The sequence below is a fragment of the Physeter macrocephalus genome, chromosome 15 (assembly GCF_002837175.3).
Source record: "Physeter macrocephalus isolate SW-GA chromosome 15, ASM283717v5, whole genome shotgun sequence".
Classification (NCBI taxonomy): Eukaryota; Metazoa; Chordata; class Mammalia; order Artiodactyla; family Physeteridae; genus Physeter; species Physeter macrocephalus.
In genome coordinates, this window is record NC_041228.1 from 72,762,038 (window position 1) to 72,788,487 (window position 26,450).

The window sequence follows — 26,450 nt, forward strand, 5'->3', positions numbered from 1 at the left end:
CGGCTGGGCCCGTGAGCCATGGCCGCTGAGCCTGCATGTCCGGAGCCTGTGCTCCGCAACGGGAGAGGTCACAACAGTGAGAGGCCCGCGTACCACAAAAAAAAAAAAAAAAAAAAAAAAAAAGAAGATATTCAGGTGGCAGATAAGCATATGAAAAGATGCTCCACCTCATATGTTATGAAAGGCAATTTAAAACAAAGTGGATATTACTACACACCTATTAGCAAGCCCCAAATCTGGAACACTGACATCACCAAACGCTGATGAGGATGCGGAGCAACAGGAACTCTCACGCATTGCTGGTGGCAATGCACAACAGTACAGCCACTTCGGAAGACAGTTTGGTGGGTTTCTTACAAAACTAAGCATACTCGTAGCATACACTCTAGAAATCTTGCTCCTTGGTATTTATCCAAAGGAGTTGAAAACTTAGGTTCTCACAAAAACCTGCACATGGATGTTCATAGCTGCTTTCATAATTGCCAAAACCTGAAAGCAACCAAGATGTCCTTCAGTAAGTGAATGGATGGATAAACTGGGGTACATCTCGCCAATGGAATCTGATTCAGCACTAAACAGAAATGATCTCTCAAGCCATGAAAAGATAGGGAGGAAGCTTAAATTCATCTTACTAAGTGAAAGAAGCCAATCTGAATAGGCTACATACTGTATGATTCCAACTATATGACTTTCTGCAAAGTGCAAAACTATGGAGACAGTGGATACATGTCATTATACATTTGTCCAAACCCATAGAATGTACAACACCAAGAGTGAACCCTAACGTAAACTGTGGACTTTGGGTGATTTCAGTGTGTCATTGTAGGTTCATCAATCATAACAAATGTACAGCTGTGCTGAGTGATGTTGACTATGGGGGGAGGCCGTGCACGTGTAGGGGTAGGAGGTATGTGAGAAATATCTATACTTTCAATTTTGCTGCAAACCTAAAACTGCTCTAAAAAAATAAAGCCTTTAAAAAAGTTAATATCGTGAGAGACACAGCATATTTTAAATAGCGATACAATGATTTCTGACAATAAATATAGCTTACAGAATATGTTCCTGACTTGATTTATCTCAGCCTTCAAGTCCTCATTCTCTTTATATTAACCTGTCCATCAGATAAGAGACCTGGGGCACGCTTTATTGTCTCATGTGGGCTCTCACATCCTCCCCACGCTACGATACTAATAATCATAATAGCTACCATTTTTCATTGCTTTCCATGCGCTCTGCAGCGGCTATAAGCATTTTATATATGTTACCAGATTTGACCTTCACAGCAGCCCGACAAAGTGATCAAGTACCCTCATTGTACCCATGTCACAGATGAGGCATATAAGGCAAAGTCGTAAGTAACTTGCCAGGAGTCACACGCCTCCTAAGTGGTGGAGCCCAGGGTCTAGCCAGTCACTCTGGCTCTGGAGCCTGCACTCATGACCACTCCTCTGTGCATATACTGTCTCCCAGACCCTCAGCGCCACTGATGGGCATGTAACAGGGAATAAGAAACCTCCTTCTTCCATGATTTTAAGGAACTTTAATGTGGATATTGCCTGGCTCTATTTAGTCAAGTTGTGGAGGATTAGGTATCAATAACGACCAGGTAGTACTGTATGGTTTGCTGAGCCCAGCCATGTTTGAGGGGTAAACTCTGTTGCTGTGAAAACTCACTCAGTGAGGGTGACAACATACAAACCACAGTGAGCTTGCATTTATGCATGGAATGAATGGATTTACAGATTGATAGGCAGCTGAAGTGGTGGTAAAGTTCAACTCAGAAAATCCATCTCCATCGCATGGTTCTAATATTCTGACGTGCTGCCTTCCATTAGACACCAGGGGATGTGTGTTTCTCCTTGTGGGTGGACTGCGAGGGGGAGAGGGTGCCTCACCCCCATGCCAAGACCCTCAGCAAGCTTACCTGTTACACGTCCCCCATTTCCGCTTGCACAGTGGTGGTCAGAGACCTGACACAGGTGCTTGGACCAGCTTCTTAAGGGTCCGCGTGGGCTTTGGGGGGATGGGGGGGGTCACATGACAAGAAAGCAGTGGGGTGCCCCAGCAACCCGGTGAGCCGCATGAACCCTGATGTTCATGGGTGACAACATCGGCGGCCAAGTGGCCCTGTCATCCTGCGTGCTTATTCCCTGCCGACAGTGCCCTTCTCATTGCAGACCCCAGGCATTCTAGCTGCTAGCAGAATGCTTCCCCCAACTGAAATCCTAAACTTTTTTAAGAGTGCATGTGGGAACTGTACATATAGAGAGAAAATGCAATTTCTTTGTTTTTCTTTTTTAAATTTTTATTGGAGTAGAGTTGATTTACAATGTTGTGTTAGTTTCAGGTGCACAGTAAAGTGAATCAGCTATACATATACATGTATCCACTCTTTTCTTTTCAGATTCTTTTCCCATAGAGGCTATTACAGAGTACTGAGTAGAGTTCCCTGCACTATACAGCAGGTTCTTATTAGTTATCTGTCTTATATATAGTAGTGTGTGCAATTTCTTTAACAATGACTCATAGTACATCATTTGCCAGGTATCTGTCTTTTAAAAAATAAAGTGTATTTATGTTCATTTCTAGTTTTTTGTTTGTCATAATGAAGTTAATTATTTAGAATCTTAGGGTAAAATTGTCTTAAACTCAGAAAGGAGTCCAGGAAATTTTGACAAAATTACTTGGTGAATATTAAATAACTATATTGAATAACATTATGCATTTGAATTTATTGTATGTATATAATTGCCTCTTCCTAACAGGGAAAAATTGAGGAAGCAGTGCATGCGTTTGAAGAACTAGTTCAGAAGTACCCTCAGAGTCCAGGAGCGCGATATGGGAAAGCAAAGGTATGCTGAAACCTTGCTACTTAGGACACTGTTTTGATGTCCTTATGCTCTGTATAATTGGATTTTCAAACCCAGTATTTGCATTTTATTTTTCTTTTCTAACTTGTATACAGAATCAATTTCTCATGCATATACATAAATTCAAGCAAGAAATACAGTTTTAAATAAGACAATTCATTATTGCTATTTTGTATGGTGAATTTAGTAACATTTTTTTGCTCCCCCTGCATCTGGCTTCTCTCCGGTTTTGAAAAGAAAATAAAGAATAACACTTTTGTCACTGATTTCCCATCACCCTCACGTTTGTTCCGTTTAGACCCACCACGTAGTTTTTACTTCAGGCTCCTTAGAGGTGTAAGAACCTCATTTTATCGCTAGAGGTTGCAAAGTGTGCTTAGAAAAGACTCTTAAAATATAAAGTGGGTTGGACTTTGTTCTCTGTGTAGTTTCTGTCAGCTGACTCATTTCTTACCCCTTACCTTCTCCCCGGCTCCTTCCCCACCTTCTCCTTTCTTTTTTTTTTTTAATTAATTAATTAATTTACTTTTGACTGCATTGGGTCTTCGTTAGGTTGCGCGGGCTTCTCACTGAGGTGGCTTCTCTTGTTGCGGAGCACGGGCTCTAGGTGCACGGGCTGCAGTAGTTGTGGCACGTGGGCTCAGTAGTTGTGGCTCGCGGGCTCTAGAGCGCAGGCTCAGTAGTTGTGGTGCACGGCCTTAGTTGCTCCGCGGCATGTGGGATCTTCCCAGACCAGGGCTTGAACCCATGTCCCCCGCATTGGCAGGCGGATTCTTAACCGTTGTGGCACACCTCTGCGGCATGTGGGATCTTCCCAGACCAGGGCTTGAACCCATGTCCCCCGCGTTGGCAGGCGGATTCTTAACCATTGTGGCACATGGGCTCAGTAGTTGTGGTGCATGGGCTTAGTTGCTCCGCGGCATGTGGGATCTTCCCGTACCAGGATCGAACCCGTGTCCCCCGCGTTGGCGGGCGGATTCTTAACCACTCCCTTCTCCTTTCTTATTGGACTTTCTCCATCTTCCAGCTCCTCAATTCATGAAGCTTTTCCACGTCCTCCTGTAGCTGGGAAACCCTCCGTGGGCCACATTCTGTTTTAGGTCCTGGGATTTATCATGAAGAACACTCTCGAGGCCTGTGTCCTTGTGGGGCTTATATTCCAATGGAAGATATTTTAAAAGTTTCTTACTCAAGTTTTTTGTAGTGAAAGGCCACTCTGTGGCAGGCCCTCTTCTAGGCACTGCAGGCACAGCCATCAACAAAGCACATGGTGTTTTCATTGTAATGGAGAAGACAGTGCATGAGACACAGAAGAAAGTCTCTTGCTTGCTACTGGATACTTTGTCAGGAGACAAAAATAAAGAAGAGCACAGCCACAGGATGTGTGAGGGGGTTGAAATTTTGGATAGGGTGGAAGGAAGATATCTCACCGAGGAGGTGATGCTTCAGCAAAACCCTGAACGTCTTTATAAATAAATATATATTTAAAGAATATTAGAAGGGTTAAAAACAAATGTATTCGAACATCTTACATGATAATACATGCCATGGTGAGAAGAAGGTCATGGAATAAAGAACATGTTATTATGATTTTTTGTTTGTAGGTGGTGTGATTGAGAGTGACACAGCAACACTTACGATAATAAGGTGATCAGCAAAGGCCTCCCTAGGGAGGTGACAAGTGGCTGAAACATGTCAAGGTCGAGGAAGGAGCTGTCCAGGCACAGGGAAGAGCGGGGGCAAAGGCCGTGATGCAGGGAATCAGCCTTGGCTTGACTGGAAGGACAGGAGCAGGGGTGTGCTGAAGGAGGTGACACGGGGCAGGCGGGACCAGGGCCTCTCAGGTTGTATTCTCTGTGCGCTGGAGGCCCTTGGAGGGTTTGTGCGTGGGTGTGCCCGTCTGGTTGTTTTTTTTTTAAATAACGATCACTTTGGTTGCTTGGTGGAGAATGGATTCTGGTGGCACAAGTAGAAGCCAGAAGAATAGGAGACCATTGTATCTGCCCTCGAGATGCGCTGGCTCAGACTGTGGTCGTGGCCGTGCAGATGGAGCAGTGGACAAGGGCAGAGCTGAGAGGTCTTGATGATGGATTAGATGTAAGGCTCAGAGAGAAGACTCGAGGGTGACTTCGGGTCTTCCGCGCCATGCAGCTTGCTGTGTTCCAGACCAAAGATGGAAACCAGGCCCCCTGCAGTGGAAGTGCGGAGTCCTAACCACTGGACCGCCAGGGAATTCCCGACTTCAGGGTTTTGGGTTAAGCCATCTAAGGAAAGGAGAGTGCCAGGTTCTGACCAGGAAGACTGGTGGAGGAACAGGTTTGGGGAGGTACAAAATCAAGCATTCGCATTGGGTCCTGTGAAGTTTGTGATGCCTATTAGAGACGCAAGTGCACGTGTCAAATAGACCATCGGAGGTACGTAGTCTGGAACTCTGGGTAAAAGCCAGGGCTGATGTACAAATGTCAGGCAGTAAAGCTCCTCCAGCCCTGCCTGGGGGAATGAGACTGTCAGCCCTCCTGGGAAATGGCAGATGCAGAGCTGCAGAAATTTTCCAGACCCAGGAGAAGCTGACAACACCCCTTTGGAGGGGGCAATGCTGTCACTTGTGGGTGACACTCACACGGAAACTAACACATCTGGAGATAAAGCGAGTGTGCTTTGCTCTGAACTAAAGGTGGCAACCACTCGAAGTACAGATGCTCAAATTCTTCCTATCTCCCCCTTAAAAACATTAATTAAATTTGTATTAATTCAGTTTTAATAAATTAAATTTGTGAAAATTTAATGCAAAGAAGTTCCTTTTATCCATGGTGCAATACAAACTAGGTTTAGCAGACAACAACTGTATCATTTCTGTAAATTAATTTGGTCAGTAATCCTCCAAAATTGCTAAACTGTATTGCTATTAAGCAAGAGAGAATACATTTATTACCAAAAGATGGTGCCTATTCAAATAAGTGATGTGCTTTGCCACTAGTCCTGGCAGTCATTTGATTAAGGAAAAGCATATTAACTCGAAAGAATAATGATTGGGCCAAATGCTCATCATGGCAAAAATGTTTCGTGCTTTAGAATTTTTCTTTATATGTGATGTTAATTGCAGGTACCGAGGTCTAAATAAATGCAATACTTTTTGCACGTGGCACTTACTGTATTTATACCCTTATTTACAGTCAGAATTTGAGATTTATGCCTCAGCAATATTTTTTATCTCTAAACTATTATGCTACAAGGTGTTATCAGTATTAACATTAATGCAAAATTTAAGCATGGTAAATTAATTTTTAATAGAATAATTTAAAAGAAAGCTTAAATTTGTAGGAGTTTTAAAAATAAAAGTTCAACAGAAGACGGATTTTGTAAGGAGGAGTACGTGATGACTTTTTCGTTCTTTGTTAGCAGATTAAACAATTACTCTGGAATATCCCAACAAATTTTTCAAATTCAGCAACATTAAGTTAAATAGAAACTACAGTATCTATCATTTCTAAAGTAGCACTGGGGCTTCCCTGGTGGCGCAGTGGTTGAGAATCCGCCTGCCAGTGCAGAGCCCACGGGTTCGAGCCCTGGTCCGGGAAGAGCCCACATGCCATGGAGCAGCTAGGCCCGTGCGCAACAACTACTGAGCCTGCACTCTAGAGCCCGTGAGCCACAACTACTGAAGCCCGCATGCCCTAGAGCCCATGCTCCGCAACAAGAGAAGCCACCGCAATGAGAAGCCCGCGCACCCACCACAACGAAGAGTAGCCCCCGCTCGCAGCAAGTAGAGAAAGCCCGCGCGCAGCAACAAAGACCCAACACAGCCAATAAATAAATAAATAAATAATAAACTACATGAAAAAAAAAGTAGCGCTGATAGTGTCTTATTCTTTGGATTACTGTGAAAATCAATTTTGACCAAGTTCCTTGAACATCAGACACAAAATTATGAGCTCAATTCACTTTATTATCTTACACAAACCATTAATGCCTCTCAGGCAGAAAATGCCACATCTCAGGCATCTTCAGGCATCTTCCTGCTACAAATAGGAAGGTTGGATGGGGAATTCGTTTGAATCAACAAAAGGCTTTCTGATGTTAATGTCCTGTAGCAAATGCTCAGTTTCAGGGCAAATCCTTTATCTACAGATGCTAAACTAATCAATATCAATCAATTTTGATATTCAAAGCAAAGTCTATCAGTTTTATTTAAGGGACTTTGAAGAATTATGTACTATTTTAACACTGATATTAAAATTCCATTTCCAGAAGTTCTAAAATGTTTATACTTCATTAAAATGAAGGACCTTGAGGATGGAGGAGGGACAGGAACAAGGCATGTAGTTGTATCATCTGTCTCTCATTTCCGATTGAGTTTAGTTAAGACATTTATTCCCCTCTATATAGAGAATGATGTCTCGGTTGACATTTGCCCTTGAACTAACCTTGAAGAGACCCTCCAGTTCCGGGATCTGTTTGGTAGCTTGAAGAGGCTACCAAATGAAGAAGGTGAACAAGATGGTCTCAAAAGGGCTCTCTCAGCTCTAGGACTCTAGCATTCTGTGACGACATCTATGAACGACCATGTTTAGGGGAGTTAACTCACCATAGCCAAACTCACAAGAAACTGATGCTTAAACAGAGAAGCCAGCGTATGAATATACGGAAGGCCATGCAGTCAGGATGACCAATACAGGATATTGACGTTGGACTTTCTCTCCTGGTAGATAAGTCTACTCTGGAGACCATTTGCAGATGTGAACAGATTGTTGTATATTCTGAAGCTTTTTTTTTTCCTGTCAAGCACAGGTGAATTGCCCTTTTGTAATCTAGAGATTTTCATCCTATCAATTTTCCTTTATCATAAATCCGTCCACTGTCCGTCACCACTGATTCAATTCCAGCTCTTATCATCTTGGGAAACTTACCCTTATCAGTACATATTAACAGGTTCTTTCTTTGATGTGGTATTTTCTGAAAAGCTTCCCACAGGTATCTTACTTTATCAATTTGTGCTGATTCTTGTTAGTTTTTCATTTTGGGGTGGAGGAGGGATGGATCATTTCCTTACTGTGTCCTCAAGTTGTGGAGCTAGACTTTGTTTTGGTTCTGCAGGCATCTACATACTGCCTACAACACACACTTTGTTTTAACAAGGTAAACATGTTAAATAGGATATTCTGAGAAAAAAATTATACATGCTACTTTTAGCATCTATATCGTTTTTTTTCTCAAATGGTAAGCTTCAAATTGTCTACTAAATCTGATGAGATTTTGATGACCATTTTACAGTTCGCCCCTCTCTTCCTACCTCTAGCATTTCAGTCCCTGTTCTCGTGGATGTTAGCATGGATGAACTGCTCTGGTTCCTTTTCCATCCCCTCTCACCTGCTGAAGGACCTCATTCTAATTTTTGTGTCCCCTGCATCATCAGATTTCCCCCCTCTGCTGGGTCTTTTGCATCAGCTTAGAAACATGGTGTAATATTTCCCATTGTTAAAAAACACTCCCTTGTCGCCACATTACCCTCCAATTACTGGCCTATTTTTCTGCTCCCCTTTACGACGAAAATCCTTGAAAGAGGTGTGTTCACCTCTTTCCCTCCTGTTTTCTCTTGAGCCTCTCAGCTACGGGTCCCAGCAGCCCCATGGAAATGCTCTTGCTGGGACCCTCAGAGGCATCACATTGTCCCCATCCAGAGTGATCTAGCTTCAGTTCTCATCTTGTTCAACCTGACAGCCACTTCTGATAACAATTGATCACTCCCTCTTGATACCTTTTGTCACTTGGCCTCCAGAATACCACTTTTTAAATTGTTACTTTCTTCTCTCTTCCTTCTGTCCTTTTTGCTGGTCCTAATATCCTGGTCCTTCCTGACCTCTGATGACCTTGAAATCTTGCAGCTCCTCAGAGTCCTGTTCTTGGACCTCTTCTTTGCTCTGTCTACACTCACAGCTGCATCTAGCTTCTTAGCTCTAAATACCCTCTCTATCCTCGATGATGTAGAAGCCTACGTTATTTTTATCCACAGCACTTACAGCCACAAGATACATGATACTTTTATTTGTATATTGACTTTCCCTTCTAGAATGAAGCAAAATGAGAAGAGCGCTTTGTCTGTTTTGTTCAATGTGTCTGCCCCCTGTCCAGAGCAGAATATCGTTGTTGAAGGAATGAATGAACACAGGAATAAGGCAGTGAAAGAACAGGAACTGTGGACTGGAGTTCTGTCTATTAATGATGTATAACAGGATATAAATTCCATCGGCCCTCACATATATTAGTCTTGCTTTTATGATAGTCTTTCTCATCTGTAGCTTAGTAGCTAATTTTTCTTCGTATTGTTAAAATAACATGCTAAGTTGCTTTCCTTTATTTTTTTAATCCTTGACGAAAAGAAAATTTGAATTTGTCTTGAATTACTTTTAAAGCATGTCCCAAAGTCAACTTTTCATAAATATTTTGAGCAACTGCAAATACAGCTTGTCCTGGGACATTTCTCCCTTCCTCTAGTGTGAAGATGATTTGGCTGAGAAGAGGAGGAGCAATGAGATTCTGCGCAGGGCCATCAAAAGCTACCAAGAGGCGGCCAGCCTGCCTGACGTCCCCGCAGACCTGGTGAAGCTGAGCTTGAAGCGGCAGTCAGACAGACAGCAATTTCTAGGTGAAGTGGAGTAAGAATCGCTTCAGTGGCAATCAGTGGCATGCTTTTATCTGGAAAAACCTGCAGGCTGTGTATACTTCTGGAAGAGTTTAGTTACATGGAAGGAAACCTGAGTTTTATAACTCATTTCAGGCAACTTCTCTGATTGTGTCAGACTGAAAGAGTAATCCTTCATAATTACAAAGATGCACGTGGTACTTTGCCACTTACCCCCACCCCGCCACACACACACACACACACACACACACACACACACACTTTAAGGAGAAGGCAAATGGACTTCTGAGAGGTTGGATACGTTGCCTAAGGAATCATAGCTAATAAATTAAAAGGTCTGCAGTCAAGAACTTCCTATCATGCCAAATTCCGCTTTTCTCTCTTAATGATAACCAGCTGATTCATGGTGGCTGAAATCATCAGTGCCACAGTTTTTATAGAGGAATGTTAGGAGTTCGAAGCACTCTAAAAATTTTACCTGTAAGTTTTGACTCGATACTAAAGAAAATGATAGAAAAAAAAATTTTTAATCACTAAGTAAATTTGCAAATGCTTTGAAAAGAGCAGCATAAAGCATCCTTTCTAACTGAGCCAGGTTCCCAGTGCCAAAGGCAAGGGAGACTCCCTGTACCCTAACTTCATTATAACCAGGCCAGTGATTGACCCCTGTCACCTAAAACGCCGTCGGTAAGCCAGGAGGGAAGAATCTAAGCCATGTGTAACCCCTAAGGTGGGTTCTCTGCTGGCTGGATAAGTTATGTAGACAAATTATCTCGATTACACTAGGAAATGCTCATAAAAGTAATATTCAAAGTCAACTGAACTTTATATCAAGAATAAGAATTAAAGGTAGTTGTGTTGCTTTGGTAGATGACTAAAATCTGTGACAGGAGTAGAACCTAAGCGATGATTGGAAACTAGAAGAAATGGTCTTATTCTAGAAGAATGGACTTAAATTCATAAGGGCCAGTCCTGGGGAAGGAAAACACACAGCACACATACAGGATGGAAAAGGCAAAGCTGGGGCTCCATGGAGGCGCTCGTTGTGGGCGCAAAATCAGTGTCACTGAGTTGTCCTCTCTCCTAGGGCTCTGACATGGCTTGCTTAGCCCTGTGGATTTTTTACATTAATTTTGATGTTTTAACAAATGTATAAAATATGCATCTTGATGACTGAATTTTTGGTGCCCTCTCCAACTTTGCCTCTCTTGCCTCACCCTATTCCTGGCCCAGAGGAAAGACAGCCCACCAGTAGATTTAACCTTCTTTGGAAACAGTCCTTCGGTATTTGAATATAGTCTTTCCTCCGAATGAGAATGAGGCAGGTTCACTAGAGGAGGGACTCGTGTGCAGACTAGGTGGTGAAGTCCCTTGCGATTCAAAGTGGAAGGGGCGGGGAGGACATGGCAGCAGGACGGACGCTCACCTGGGCCTTTGTCCTTTGTTGTTTATCTGTTTTATATATAGCGGTGTGTATATGTTAACCCCAAACTCCTTGTTTTATCTCCTGCCCCTTCCCCTTCGGTAACCATAAATTTGTGGTTCAACAGGGGAAGTTTAAAAGCAGCAGAAAAGTGAGCCCAAGTGGGGCAGGTGGGGGAGGAGGGGTACAGAGAGGTAGCGTCAGATTTATTAGTGAAGGAATGAAAGGCTGAGCAAACCATCCCGGACTGGCGAGGAATGGGGAGCGGCCCGTGGGGTGAGTTGGTGGTATTTTATGCCGAACAGTTTTTCTGTTCCTGGAGCATCCAACTGCATTAGCTTATTGATGGTCCTACCATGTCTTGGCTGATTTTCAGTTTGTGGTCAGCAAAGCCCTTTAGGTAATTAATTTTGTCATGTGGACTTTCATTTTGCACATTCTCCCGTATACAATTTGTCTTTCCAACTGTGGTGAGGAGTGATGACAGTTGGCTCCTGAAATCTTAAATGTCCACCCAACAGCCTTAAAAACGACTTGAAGCTGGGTTGTCATGACTCGTGTGTGCATAGTCTCCTCTCGTCCACCAGAGGGCCCCCTAATACTGGATGATGTCTCCTTTGCTCCAGGACTAGGTCATTACTGAGAGAAGAGGACAGCATAGTACCTCAGTGCCTCTTCAAGTTTCATCCAGGATGCTAGACCTTGAAATCTATTAGACTTCTTATTTGCCTGTTCTGTATTCGTAATTTTAATTATAATAAATCAAAACTATCCCGGTAAACATTTTTTAATAAGGAACTGGTAACTAAAACTTTCTTAAGAGGGAATTTGACATAAAAGGGTAAATGTTGACAAATTTAGAAAATAGGAGTGTCTTTAAAGGATTTATAATCAGCACTATATTCAGTATCTATTTATGGGAGTAACTGATGCCTTTGCAGCTGCAGGATGAAATTCTAATGGGTACTTAGCCATCAGTATATAGAATCAGATTTAAGCTGGTCCTCAGGCTCTGTTGAGTAGTCTCTTATGATTTGAGGTCTCAATACAGAGGTGTACAGAATCTGTTTTTATTTCTATTTTTTTTTCTTTCCACCAATCAGGTCACATGAGAGGTTCCCTGCTTACTTTGCAGAAATTAGTTCAACTATTTCCTGATGATACTTCCTTAAAGAATGACCTTGGAGTGGGGTACCTCTTGATAGGAGATAATGATAGTGCCAAGAAGGTTTATGAAGAGGTAAGCAAGCAGCAATTTGCTACTAACAATCAAATTATTTTGAACATGAAGTTCTAATGTTATTTATAAATTGCATTTAATACGCCTAATCGCTCAATCTCTTTAAGTTAAATCAAATTTGTCTCATTATAGTTGACATATCCTAAATTTTGTTTCATCTCCCTTTTTTTTTCCACTTTATCAGAAGATTTTAAATTTTAGTTAACACTTGGTACATCAGAACCTTCAACCTATAATTGTGAGCTTTTTAAAACTTATATATTGATATTTATCAGTCCACAAGCAGCCTTTCTAAAAGTGTTCTTTATGATAGGAAAAGGAACTGAAAAACTTATGAGCTTAAACTCATGAACTTAAAAACACATAATCTTGTACGTTTTTCACTAAAAGACCAACTAGAGAGAGACTACAGAATGCCCTCTGAAAGGTGAGTCATGGAATAAAGGACTCACCTTTCAGAGGGCATTGACTACCTGATCTTCTAGCAAGGATACCTTTGAAAGGATGTCTGCCTTATAATGGATGCTCTAATGAATAACTGCTAAGTCGCAAGTAACCATGTAATCTAGAACACTATGACTCCGTCAGGAAATGAGGGACGTCATTTGGTACAAGTTAAACAGGGTACCAAATGAACTTTGAAGCTGGAGCAAGTTAATGCCTCTGTAAAATAAAGATGAACACATTTACTTGTTATTCTTTAATTTAGGCCTAGGGATCAGTGGTTTTCAGGCTGGTGCACTTTGCATCAGAATTCTTCTACTCCGTAGAGACGATATGATTCCTTCTATTTTTATTTTAATTAATTAATTTATTTATTGCGGTACGCGGGCCTCTCACTGTTGTGGCCTCTCCCGTTGCGGAGCACAGGCTCCGGACGCGCAGGCCCAGCGGCCGTGGCTCACGGGCCCAGCCGCTCCGCGGCACGTGGGATCCTCCCGGACCGGGGCACGAACCCGTGTCCCCTGCATCGGCAGGCGGACTCTCAACCACTGCGCTACCAGGGAAGCCCCCTTCTATTTTTAAAATGTTGTCAGGTATAGTGATTTCATACTCAAGTCTCGAGGCTGGGTCCACCCACAAAGCGATGCTTTCCTCCTTTTATTGCTGTTGGTCCCATAATTGGGAATCACTGGATTTAGGAGCAGTTGTCTTTTGACCTTTGTCCTAATTTTTACATTTTCTGAGAGAGAAGTAAGACCTTTGCTGTTTATAGCATCTCTAATATCTATTCAGAGTGGGTTGAGCTTACAGTGTTGAAAATTTGTGCCACGTGCTAAAGTACCTGTTACAGGTCATAAAATAAGTCCCTATGGGGCATTGTATTTGCTAATGGCTGAGTGCCCTGCCTTGTAAAGTTTGGCTAAAGGAAACATCATGTATCTCAGTGATCCAGGAACATATGAATATAAGAACTGTCAAACTATATCAGACATACCCATTATCCTGCCACGGTCACAAGGCACAAAGATGGAATTATAGAATTTCTCCCTTCCTCCCTCCTTCCCTCCCTCCCTCCCTCCCTCCCTCCCTCCGTTCCTTCCTTCCCAAAAACCATGATCAAGTGTCTACAGGGTGTCAAGCACATTTGAGGTTAGGGCAGGATCTGAAAGCATCCTGGTTTCTTTCACCCACTATGGATTTGTCCTTCTCCAGCTTTTCAAAACCTTCCTTAAATATATTCATTCTTTTCACCTGGTACTAAATCTCAACTATATGAAACATTTACTTCATTTTGAAAAATAAAACGTACATGCTGTTGTTTATACATTTGAAATCATAAACTCATTGGAATAAACATAACAGGATGCAGAAAATCTAAAATACAGCCTTATTATGCAACCGAGTGAGTTTCTTTTTGAAGAAGCATTGCTAAACTGAAAATTAAGTGTGGGGTTTGCCTTTTGTTCCCTCCTCTGACTGCTAAGTTAATAAGATTAATAAGCTGAATCTGATAGATTCTCTTTCCTTTACTAGAGTTTATCCTGATATGTTTATGTCTCAGTCAAAGATCATTTCCAGCAAACGGATATTGTAATTTTATATTTTTCTTCATGTTGATTTTTATCTTTGAGTAAAATTTATGAAAATCATTGATTGTTCCCTTTCTGGGTTTTGTTTGTTTGTTTGTTTTGCTGCTTTTAGTTTCAACCAAGACTGACCCACACACACTTGCTTGAGCAGTGGTAGTTAAGGAAACAAACACAGAGTATGCCGTCGTGGAGTTACAACCTGGAACCAAGTCACTAATCTTGGTTAATTTTAACTTCCTCGATATCTTTCAAATCCCCTCCCTTTTTGACCCAGGCCCCATCATCTCTTGCCTAAAGTAGGGTAGATCCACTCCGTCCAGGCTTGTTCTCCTATCATCTTCATCAACACAAAATGCCAGTCTTACCTCCCACCCTTGGCTTCAGCTCTTTAGTGGTACCCACTGCACACAGCATTGATCTTCAAACATGTTCCATTGCGTCCCCTTGCAGTAAAAACCGTTCAAGCAAAAACTTGTGACATGCATCTTTATGTGTTTATGTATTATGTCTATGTATGTATGTACTAATCTGTGATGTACATTGTGAAAGGTCCACATTCTAAAATAGTCTTAAGATGAAATGAAATATTTCAAATACTTTTAAAATTTCATTTAACTGCCAAAATTTTTTTAACTCACACTGAAAAATTGATATTTTAGTAATGTCCATGTGCAATAGTATTTATGATTATATGATTTTTTTTTAGTCCTGGTAGTGTGTCCTGCAGAGTTTGTGCTGGAACTAGAAATGTCAGCTCTGCCAGTTTGTTGTTGTCTGTGCCTTGTGTGTGTGTGTGTGTGTGTGTGTGTGTGTGTGTGTGTGTGTGGGTAAAGAGAGAGAGAGGTGAAAAATTGATATTTTAGTAATGTCCATGTGCAATAGTATTTATGATTATATGATTTTTTTTTAGTCCTGGTAGTGTGTCCTGCAGAGTTTGTGCTGGAACTAGAAATGTCAGCTCTGCCAGTTTGTTGTTGTCTGTGCCTTGTGTGTGTGTGTGTGTGTGTGTGTGTGTGTGTGTGTGTGTGTGTGTAAAGAGAGAGAGAGAGAATCTGTGTAACATTTTTAGTATTAATCTCAATTGGGTTTTCTTAGAAATCTTCATTTTCCGAGGGTTTGTTGATTACAACTAGATAATACAACCTGTGCATCCATTATGCACCGCATGTAAACTGCAGTAAGCACAGTAGGTGATCATAAAGAATCAAGCCTGGAGGGCAGCCCTGTCGGTCACTCTGGGTCCTGATTGCCCACCCTCCCCTCACGGTAGCAGGTGTATGAGTGGGACGTGGGACTGTCCACCATGCAGATGAGAGGAGAGCCCTGGAGCAGTTGCACAGTCCATATTATATTTCAGAGGCAGATACAGGTAGAGCATTTGTCATTTCTTTCCACTCCCTCCGAGGATTATCTTGTATGTGATACTGAACAGGACCTTCCGTGGTTTGCCTCCTGTCCTCTTCTCCAGTCTCATTGCCTTTGCTGTTCCTGGCCCACTCTTTTTTTTTTTTTTTTTTTTTTGTGGTATGCGGGCCTCCCTCTGTTGCGGCCTCTCCCGTCGCGGAGCACAGGCTCCGGACGCGCAGGCCCAGCAGCCACGGCTCACGGGCCCAGCCGCTCCGCGGCATGCGGGATCCTCCCAGACCGGGGCGCGAACCCGGTTCCCCTGCATCGGCAGGCGGACGCGCAACCACTGCGCCACCAGGGAAGCCCCACTATTCCTTTTTATTCACCTTCTCCTGTGCCTTGAATGCCTCCCCCAAAGTCCCCCACCTTCCTTTTCCCTGGTGAACTCCTATTCATCCATAAATACCTTTTAGCACTTGCCCCTGCCACACCCACCCTAGAGTGAGCTAGATGCCCATCCTCTGTACCCCTGCGTGCCTCATGCCTATTGCCGTGCTTACACGTACCACGGTGCATTGCTGTGGTCTGCTTGTGAGTCTGTCGCCTTCTCTTGACTGAGAGCTTCCTGAGAAAAGAGAGTATATCTCATTTATGTTGATACGTCCAGAGCCTAGAAAAGTTCTGTGTGTTCTAAAATAGCTAGTAAATTAATACATTTACTAATTTCTTGAGATGATGGCTGTGTCTACAGTAAACAGAAATGTCATCTGTGTAGCTGCAATAATTGTAATAATTCCTTCATAGTTGCGCTACCAGAAATGTGATCAGCCTCAGGACAGCTCAGTTCCAGAACTGTTTATTGAGCTCTTGCTCAGCACCTGACTCAGTAACAGCGCCGTGGAAGGTGCAGAAGAGGCGGAGTCTGGCATCTCAGAGATCTAGTTGGGGAGTCGAGCCCGGCATGCACCCATCCGTTCAGTTAGTACAGAGTTCTCCACGACCTACCAAGTGCCCAGCACTGCTCCGAGCACTGGGGGTCAGCCGTGAGTGCAGCAGACAAAATCCCTGCAGAGTTTCCATCTCTGTGGAGGAAATCCAAATAAAATAAGTCAGATGGTGACGAGTGCTATGAAGAAAAAGGAGTCTCACCATAACCAAGTCAGAAAGTGATAGTGATGCAGCTGGAGGGTCTGTGTGATATCAGGTGATTCGGCTTAGGCTTCACTGAGATGCTAACCTCTGAGCAAGGATTTCATCACAGTAAAGGGGGTGGGCCATCTGGATGTCTGGGAGAAGACGGTGTGAGGCACAGGAGTACTGTGTGTGCAAAGGTCCTGAGGCAGGGGTGCCTTTGGCTTCCTATGCAGCAGCAAGGAGTCCAGAGTGCCTCAGAGAGGCTGATGGGGGTGGATAGGAGAGGAGGCCAGAGAAGTAGAGAGGCCCAGCCCAAGGGAGGTCTTACAGACTGTTCCTAGAACTTGGTCTTACTCTGAGTGAAATCGAACCCCTTTGGGTTTTGCATAGAGGAGGGATAAAATCTGACTTAGGATTTAGTGCGTCCTTTCAGGACCCACGTGGAGAATGGGTTACAGGAGAGTGGGGCTGGGGTTCAGAGGGTCGGCAGTTAGGAAGCTCCTGTAAGAAGGTAGCAGAGAGACGATAGACTTGGACCAGGATGGCAGCGGTGGAGGAAGTGACAAGGAGTTTGATTCTGAATATATTGTGATGGTATCATTGGCTGGATTTGCTAGTGGATGCGGTACAGGCGCAGGTGCAAGATGGAAAACACTAAAATATTGGCAGAGTGCACTGTGGACTCACCAAGAGTATGAGGTCCCTGCCCAGCACACTTACTCCTTCTGTGTAAAAGATCCCATGACTCCCTTTTCCTACTCAGGCTGAAGGATGAAGAGAAGCTGTAGGATATTCATCTTTTCTCTACATGCATTCAACTCAAACCTTCTTCACCCTTCACTTTTGGTCTGTAAATTAGTTTGTCTAAGCAGCTTCACAAGTTGAATGTTGTTTTGGTTTCTCACTGCTAATATTTAATTTAGAGGCGTTTTGCATAATTTATCTTTAATCATAGTAAATGCATACGATAATAAACAATGACCTGACTTAGATTAAATATTTACCTGGGTTTTATCACAGAATATTGGATTTGGTCACCACTTTATCCTCAGTCCTTAAAATAGTCCGGGTGTTCAAGAAATTTATGATGGATCGTGATATATTTTGAATGCAAATCTAAATTTTCTCGTAATTAAGGCAATGTATAAAGCATGTACATAAAGAAATGTATTATAACCATTGGGAGTTGACTTCAAGTAAAGCTAATTTAAAGCAGTTTTTCCTGATCACTAAAAAAATACTGAAGTCATGAAGTTGACAGAGGTTTTGCTGATTTGCATTGTTAGAGCAATGCTTTAATGGTCATTGCCTTTTCATTCATTTCTTCATTCTTGGAGAACATTTTGAGTTGAGGGGAAATGGGGCCATTTAAGCCTAACGTATTGCAATGAGACAAAAGACTATAGCATTTTAAGCTATAACATCATAATCCAGTCCAAATACTGTACAGCAAAGCTAATTAAAATTTGCTTTGATGGTCATTTGTACACTTCACGGTCCATCACAATAGCTTTTTGTTTTCTTTGAGTTTAGGTTCTGAATGTGACGCCTAATGACGGTTTTGCTAAAGTGCATTATGGCTTTATTCTGAAGGCACAGAACAAGATCGCTGAGAGCATCCCCTATCTAAAGGTAACTCCCTCCCTTCCTCTGTTTTCCTCTTCTGATCCCTTTGAGTCATTTGGACACCCTTGATTATGTATTGTAGATTGATTGGCATGCACTGCTGACTCTTTACAATGCTAAACTGTACACCCTTGGACCATGACATTCACAGGCAGTGTGGACCTTCAGCATAATCAAGAGTATCAGAGGTAGAAGTACCAGCTATGTGAGCAGAGACTATTTGGAAAAAATTTTATGAAGAAATTCTTAAAACTGCAGTTGTTACTAGTTGATGAAATATTTTAAAGTATGGACAATGTGTTAACTGTTACTTTTACAATTTAATTATACATGGAAATGACTTTGGACAGGGCTCACGGAAACCTTTACAAAGCGTGGTAACAAATGCAGACTGAATAGGTCAAATCCCCAAGAGCCTGATAGCCTTAAAGACTCAGATTAAAATATGCTATCATTTTTTTCTCACATAAAAATTGAAGTTCACCAGAATCACATTTGGTCTGGCTCAGGGGTCTCCAACAGAACTTACTGCCACAAAGGAAGTGGTCTTTATTTGTATCCTCTAATGTGGTAGCCACTAGCCACATGTGACAGTTGAGCATCTAAAATGTGGCTGGTGTGACTGAGGAACTGAACTTTTTATTTTAATTGTAATTTAAATAGTAACACTAGCTAGTAGCTATCATATCAGCCAGGTAGCTGATTGACTACTTGTGAACTTTAAGTAGCACTTTTGTGATCCACCTTTGTGATCTCTTTCTTTCACATGACTTTGATCCGAGATCCCAAATAGTGACCCACTGATTGCAAGTAGCTTGCATGATCTATTTGGCCAGCATAATTCTCTTAAAAACAATTTTAATTGCTTGCCTTAGTTGAAAATCTGAACATTTTATATAATCGTGCAGATTTCTGGTGTCTCTGGAAAGTTCACATGTGGCCCACATCTCAGCACAGGAGCTGAGCAATGGTGTCCCCTTGAGGTGGGCATGCACCCCTCCGTCTATCTTGGCTGTCACTGGCCCTCTGCAGCCTGCCTGTTCCCTACCATGACCCTGTGGGCATGTGGGTTTTTCTGATTTAAAGTGTTCCCCTTAGATTTCCTTTCATATAATAAGGACCTAACAGTACTCTCCTGGCTCAGAGATGAGGAAGTGGAGGGCAGGGTTGGTTAGTTAATGAGCAAGGGCGTTTATTTGAGTGTCAGTCAGTCAAGAGCCAAGATTACAACTCTCCTCTCATGAGTGATGCTTCTGTTCCATGCTGCTATTTTCCAACATTATGCAAATAAAATTTCTTCTGAGTAAAAGATAATGGGCTTCTCGTGAAGAGGCCTCAAAGATGCAGTTTTTTAGACGTTTAAATATGTTGTATCTTCATCCTTCTTTTACTTTTCTAAATTCATTCTCTTGCTTTAATATTTTCTCTCTTTCTTATTTTTACATAAATTTAAATTTCAGTTCTTTTGTGGACAGTGGGGATGGAAATCAGCTGAGTGTTTTAGGATAGGAGGTGTTTAAAAAAATTAAAGATTCCAACTGGCTTTAATCCTGTTGTATGTTCTGTCAAAGATTTCATTGAAAAGTGAGGACACATTTGTTTTGAGTGGAAAAAAAATATTATTTGCAGTTAGGTCTCTATCATTTCAAACATCTATGAGCAACTAAACATTTTGGTTCAGGGATAAAAAAGCCTCTAGATGACATATGGTCAGACTTGGAGAGCAAAATAAATGTGATAGAAACTCAGACAAAGAAATTCTTTGAGGTATTGAAATACGATTGCTCCTGCAGAGACAGTTCTCAAAGCGTCATACTGATTTTGTGGGGTATTCCACTGTTAATTGATGATGAATATATTGTTAAGTTGAACTTTATCACCTCCTTTTGGCTTTGCATTGTAAATGTTGACCAGTAACCTAATTGCCAAACTTTAATATTGAGGTGATTTTCTGATTCTTAGAAAACATTAAGTAAATCAATGAATTAAATCTGGTATTTAATTCTTTCATAAATACTGACACTGTCCTTTCTACAGGAAGGAATAGAATCTGGGGATCCTGGCACTGATGATGGGCGATTTTATTTCCACCTGGGGGATGCCATGCAAAGAGTTGGAAACAAAGAGGTAATGCATTCGTGAACTTTTTGTTCTCTTTAACAGAAGATAGAGGAGGGGGAAGGTATTTCTGTGAGAGAGTTAAATTGAAAAAAATGTGTTAAGCATAAACTTTTGAAGGTGGTGATTTAAACTTTTTGTAACAACCTAACAATTCTTACTAAATCCTATAAAGAATTTTGGGGGTTTGACTTTTATAATTTCTTTCAAGAAAGTATCTGAACAATCATGAATAGCCTCTAAATTAGTGTGCCTGTGTGTATATCTGTGTGTGTATCTATAGAGATAGATATGGCCTTGAAAAAATATTTTTAAAATTATGAAATGAAGAGATGTGTTTGAAATTTTTAAAATATTTTTGAGATAATTTTACAGTTTGCCTAGATTTATTTTTATTTTATTTTGGAATTTAAAAAGTAGTTATTTTTAGAATGAAGTCTTTATTCAACTGATTCCTAAGCACACTGAACCCAGTAGTTAATTGTGTAATTTACCTTCCAAAATATTTAATGCCAAGTTGAAGATGAATACCTATAGCTATAATAATGACTGGTATTGACACAGAAAATATAGTAGCTAAAGCAAATCACATGTTTTCTTTGTGATTATTCCTTTTTTTCTGAGTACAGTGTCAGCTTCTTTAAGCATAGCATTTGGTCATTAATCATGACATCATTCAATGTAAATTGCCAAACTCTCACCATGCACCGTGGTTCACACAACATTGCTGGGCTGTCCTTCACCATCGCATGGCTCTAGGCTGGGCTCTGCTTAGAGTAAGGGATCAAAGGCTGTAGTGAGACCTTGGCTCTTTGTAACCATGCATTCCATATATGTAATAAAGTGACATCTAAGGATAACATAGCTTCGGGTTTCTAAAATTAAAAAGAACATGGGACCATTGGACAATTGAGGGTTCATTGGAGCAAGGGGTTTTGTGATGGGGTAATTGCCAGCTACTGACAGGAACCAATTTCAGGTAACAGAAATTTGGATAATTGACACTGTTTTCTTTATACATTTCTATGTATCTATACCTTTCCCCCTCTGGCCTACCAGTCAATCAACTGGAATAGAATGAGAAATGAGAGGCAAAGAGAAAGAAGGGAGAAGAAATTGCTGATTAAAGTAATCATTAGATCAGAATTAAAATAATGGAGGGGATACCATTAGGCACACTCCTAGAGCCGTCTTCCAGTCTAAAGACAATGGGGTGAGCACGGTGCAGGAGGCATGTGGGGAGGGCCCCTGGGAGAGGATATGGTTCGGGCGTCCTTTGAAGGGTACGTATGGGGCAGCAGACTGCAGCCAGCTATCCCTGAAAAGGCTAGTTAGTCTTCTTGGAGGCAAGTTGTATCATGTTACAGCTAGCCTACAACCGCGAATGTTATCCCTTATGGCAGGAAAAAAAAAATACTAGGAACAAAAATTCCCTTCTAAAAAAATCTAACGCGGGCTATCACTCTATTTACTGCTAACTCAGAATAATATTTTCTTTCGGTCTGCTTCTTTAATGGAGGATTTATACTTCGTTACCTTGGGGCAGCCTTCTTCATGTGGACGTGAGAAGACTGTTCATGTTGCTGTCCGGGAATTCCCTGGTGGTCCAGTGGTTAGGACTCCCCGCTTCCACTGCAGGGTGCACGGGTTCAATCCCCGGTCAGGGAGCTAAGATCTGGCATGCCGCCGGGCGTGGCCAAAAAAAACACAAGGAAGTTGCTGTCCTTCTTAACACCCCAATTCAGTAAGTGCAGATATCTGTGAAGAAATGATGAAAATCATACTCCTTTCCTTTGACAGGAGACACAGACTTTAAGAAATGAAAGCTAAAATATAAACATAGTCCCCTTCTGTGTCTTAAATGATTTATCCACTCAACAAAGTCCTAGGTTCTGCTGGACACTCCGGGGAGACCAGAGTGAGTGCAGTGGAGTCCTGTGTTCAGAGAGCTTACAGCCTAGGAGTGAAAATAAAAAACACACATTTATTTAAAATAATATTTATTATTTTAAATTTATTTTTATTTATTATTAAATTATTATTAATTTAATATAATTTAATTTTTATTAATTTTAATATTATTTTAAATAATGATATTTAAAATAATATTTTAAATTATTTTTAATTTTATAATAATATTTAATAATATTAAATATTAATAATAGTATTTAATAATAATAATTTAAATTAAATATTATTTAATAATATTTTTATTAAATAATATTATTTAAAATAATTTTAATATTATTTAATTTAATATAATTAATTTATTATTATTATTATAAATTATTAAATTTATTATTATTTATTATTTATTTAAAATCATAGGTCATAATCAGAGACCCAATCAAATAACAGTATTTTTGCCAGTGTAACAGATTTGGGCACCTGACTAGCAAGCTCTTTATTTAAAAGTCAGACCTTGTTTTTAGGGACTTTAATTGTAAAATTAGTAAAACTGCTTCGTTTGGAGTTCAATCTTTCTGAACTCTTCCAGGCATATAAGTGGTACGAGCTTGGGCACCAGAGGGGCCACTTTGCATCTGTGTGGCAGCGCTCACTCTACAACGTTCATGGACTGAAAGCCCAGCCGTGGTGGACCCCCAAGGAAACGGGCTACACGGAATTAGTGAAGGTGAGTGTTAACTTTGTCGAGTCCTTGTCTGTCTCGTCCTCTGAATTCACAGACGGCTTCTCATGGAAAGGAATGTCAGGGAGGAGATAGATTTTCTTTCCAGTGGCACTTGCAGAAAATACGGCAAAAAGGAGCTTCATCCCATCAGCCAAGAGTTTAGGTGAGATGGTGAAGAAAGAAATTTGTTGAAGAACAGATCTCAAATATTGTGGCTTTCGGACCCCTTTGCACTCTTAAAACTTACTGAGCACCCCAGGGAGCTTTGTCTGTGTGTGTTGGGGGAGGATATGTATCAATATAATTTTTAGAAATTAAAACTGAAAGGAAATTTTATCTTTTAAATGACTTCTATGAAAATAAAATAATAACTCCATGACATGTTAACATCAATAAGTTTAAAAAATACATTTTCAAAGCAAAAGAAGTGAAGTGAGAAGATGGGAATTGTCGTGTATTTTTACAGATCTCTTTGGTGTCTGGCCTAATGGAAGACAGGAGGGTTCTCACCACTCTTTCACCCATACACCCACCAGAGCAGTGATGTCATATGTCAGGTAGCCTCTGGAACACTCCACTGTGTGCTCATGAAGGAATGAGCGTGAAAAGAGCAAATGACATCCTGGTATTATTAAGAAAATAGTTTTGATCTTGAAGACTCCCTCAGTGGGTCTAGGGAACTCCCTAGGTGTCCCTGGACAACACTTTGAGAACCACTGGTCTTGTCTATTAAAAAAAATTAGATGTAAATACTTTTAGAAAATGTTGTGGCAGATATATAAGATAGAGAAGTGTAAGTAACTCTAACAACTTAGTAACTTAAAAAAGAAACGAAATATTGGAGGCTTTTATATTGGTAGATTAAATCCAAACTGTAAGAATGTCTACTTTATTATTTTGGTACAGGCTGGTCAGAAGTTTAACTCTTGCCTTGATAAGTTCCTTCTTCTTAGAAACATTAATCAAATGGAAAGTAAATTAACTCGTACGTTCAATCATTGTTTTCTACTCAAAATGTAAAAGGTAATCATGTATCTTATGAGCTAGATGGGCTTCAGTGGTCTGGCCTGAGAATCTAACTGGCATATGTACATTGTTCATATAAGAAAATACATTCTGATTTTCAAACAACTGATTATCCATATCCAATGTGTGTTTTTCAACACCACCAGGGAATTCTCCAATTCTCAGTGGACACTGACTGGGTGTCCTACAAATTGAATTCAATTCTGATACTATCTACCTGGCGATAGCATCAGAGCCCATAATTTAAGGGCTCAGTCCCAGAACACTGACCCCACTTCAGATGCCAATAGCAAGTTTAGGTTGTCACCTGAGGTTCTGACCAACGGACTGTAAAATCAGAGGTTCCCCTATGACCATCTCCTGGGGTTTAGTTTGTTAGAGTGGCTCACAGAACTCAGGACATTTAGTTATGTTTGCAAGTTTATTGTAAAAGATATTATAAAGGAAACAGATAAACAGGCAGATGAAGAGGTACAAAGGGTGAAGTCCAGAAGGATCCTGAGTGCAGGAGCTTCTGTCCTCATGGAACTGGGGTACACAGCCTCCTGTCCTGTGGACAAGCTCACCCACCCAAAAGCACATCAAATCTTGTGGTTCAAGAGTTTTATAGAGCTTAATCTGCAACCCCCATGTCCATTCCCAGTGGTGGGTGGGCTGGAAGTTCCAGCCTTCTAATCACCTGGTCTTTCTGGTGACCAGCCCCATCCTGAGGCTATCTGGGGCCCCATGCTAAGTCATTTTATTAGCATAAATTCAAGTGTGCTCAAAAGGGATCCTTATGAATGACAAAAGTCACTCCAATTATTCAGGAAATTTCATGGGTTCTGGGAGGTTTATGCCGGGAACTGGAAACAAAGACCAGATATATTTCTTATATTATCCGAAGCCACCCTCTGGGTTTTGAGGGCAGATGCCTCCTAACAAAAGAATCCTAACAGTTAACAGACATGGACACATTACTAGATCTCATTCAGTCATTAATAATAATGAGTCCAGTCCATTATCACGTTATATGAGAGTACTTGCCAGGGCAAGGCCACTCAGGTTGGCAGGGCTCCGTTAGATCTCATAAGTTCCAAAAGTAGGAGTGGTCTTGACAACATATGTCTTTACCCTTTCAGACATCTGGTGTAGCTGAGCTAAGAGACAATATCTTGCCCTGAGCCTCTTCGAGGTGTTAATGTAATATTGGATTTCCCTCATTACATGCCCTATTTATTCATCCTCTTACCTTCAGCTATTATTTCTCCTTTTCTTCATTTATACCTTAACTTTTCCACCCTTGGAAAGGACATTAAGTTTGGCCACTGTGCTGGTCTGGATTGCAGGCAGCAGTACTAGTCTAGTAAATACCTCCTCTCAGTTCACTACCATTCAGGTGGGGTAGGGTTACCCAGGGGCAAAACTCGTGGGCTGTTTGTCCCACCAGGCAGTATAGCTACATTCACTCATCTGAGAGAGGTGAGAAGGGAAAAGCAAGAGTGACAAAATATTGATAATTTTGGAATCTAGGTGATGGATATATAGAGGTTTCTTATACTCTTTTCTCTACCTTTAAGTATATGTTTTACATTTTTCATAATTTTTTTGTTAAAGAACATCTTGTTCTTTAAGACCTATAAGACTTCACTGATGAATTTGGTTTACTTGGGGAAAAGAAATTTTCAATGAGGTTTCAATAAACTTATATTAAATGAGTCTTCCTAGACCATGTTTATTCTGTATTTTATTATAAGATCAGTATATAAAAATCAATTGTATTTCTTTGTACTAGCAAAAACAAACAAAAAAACCCACTCCCAAAATGAAATTAAGAGAACAATTCCATTTGCGGTAGCTTCATAAAAGAATATAAGATACTGTATTAGCTTGATATACCTTCAGTAACAAAGTATCACCAACTAATTGTCTCACAGTTCTGGAGGCTATAATTCCAAGATCAAGGTGTCAGCTGGGTTGCTTCCTTCCAGGCGCTGTAAGAGAATCTGTTCCATCCCTCTCTCCTAGCTTCTGGTGGTTTTCTGGCAACCTTTGGAGTTCTGTGACCTATAAATTTCTGCCATCATCTTCACATGGCATTGTCCCTGTTTGTGTATCTGTCTCTGAATTTTCCCTTTTTATAAAGGACACCCTTTGTAAAAGACACCAGTCATATTGGATTAGGGCCCACCCTAATGTCTTAATTTTAACTTTATTACCTCTGTGAAGACCCTATCTCCAAAAAGGGTCACATCCTGAGGTACTGGGGGAGTAAGACTCAACATGTAAATTTGGGGATCATCGTCCAACTCTCAGGGCCTCTCACTGCTGTGGCCTCTCCCGTTGCGGAGCACAGGCTCCGGACGCGCAGGCTCAGCG

The 26,450-nt window shown here is 41.1% G+C and overlaps 1 protein-coding gene across 13 annotated transcripts in view; it reads left to right on the forward strand.

Moving 5' to 3' along the window:
* Positions 1 to 26,450, forward strand: part of ASPH (aspartate beta-hydroxylase) — a 238,897-nt gene that overhangs the window by 155,063 nt on the left and 57,384 nt on the right. For all 13 annotated transcript variants that reach the window (XM_028500701.2, XM_055091279.1, XM_028500699.2 and 10 more), the window contains 6 exons: positions 2,769 to 2,855; positions 9,366 to 9,516; positions 12,040 to 12,176; positions 18,224 to 18,322; positions 20,354 to 20,443; positions 22,932 to 23,069. In XM_028500701.2, coding sequence (XP_028356502.1) covers positions 2,769 to 2,855; positions 9,366 to 9,516; positions 12,040 to 12,176; positions 18,224 to 18,322; positions 20,354 to 20,443; positions 22,932 to 23,069 — 702 coding nt within the window. The remainder of the gene's footprint in view (positions 1 to 2,768; positions 2,856 to 9,365; positions 9,517 to 12,039; positions 12,177 to 18,223; positions 18,323 to 20,353; positions 20,444 to 22,931; positions 23,070 to 26,450) is intronic.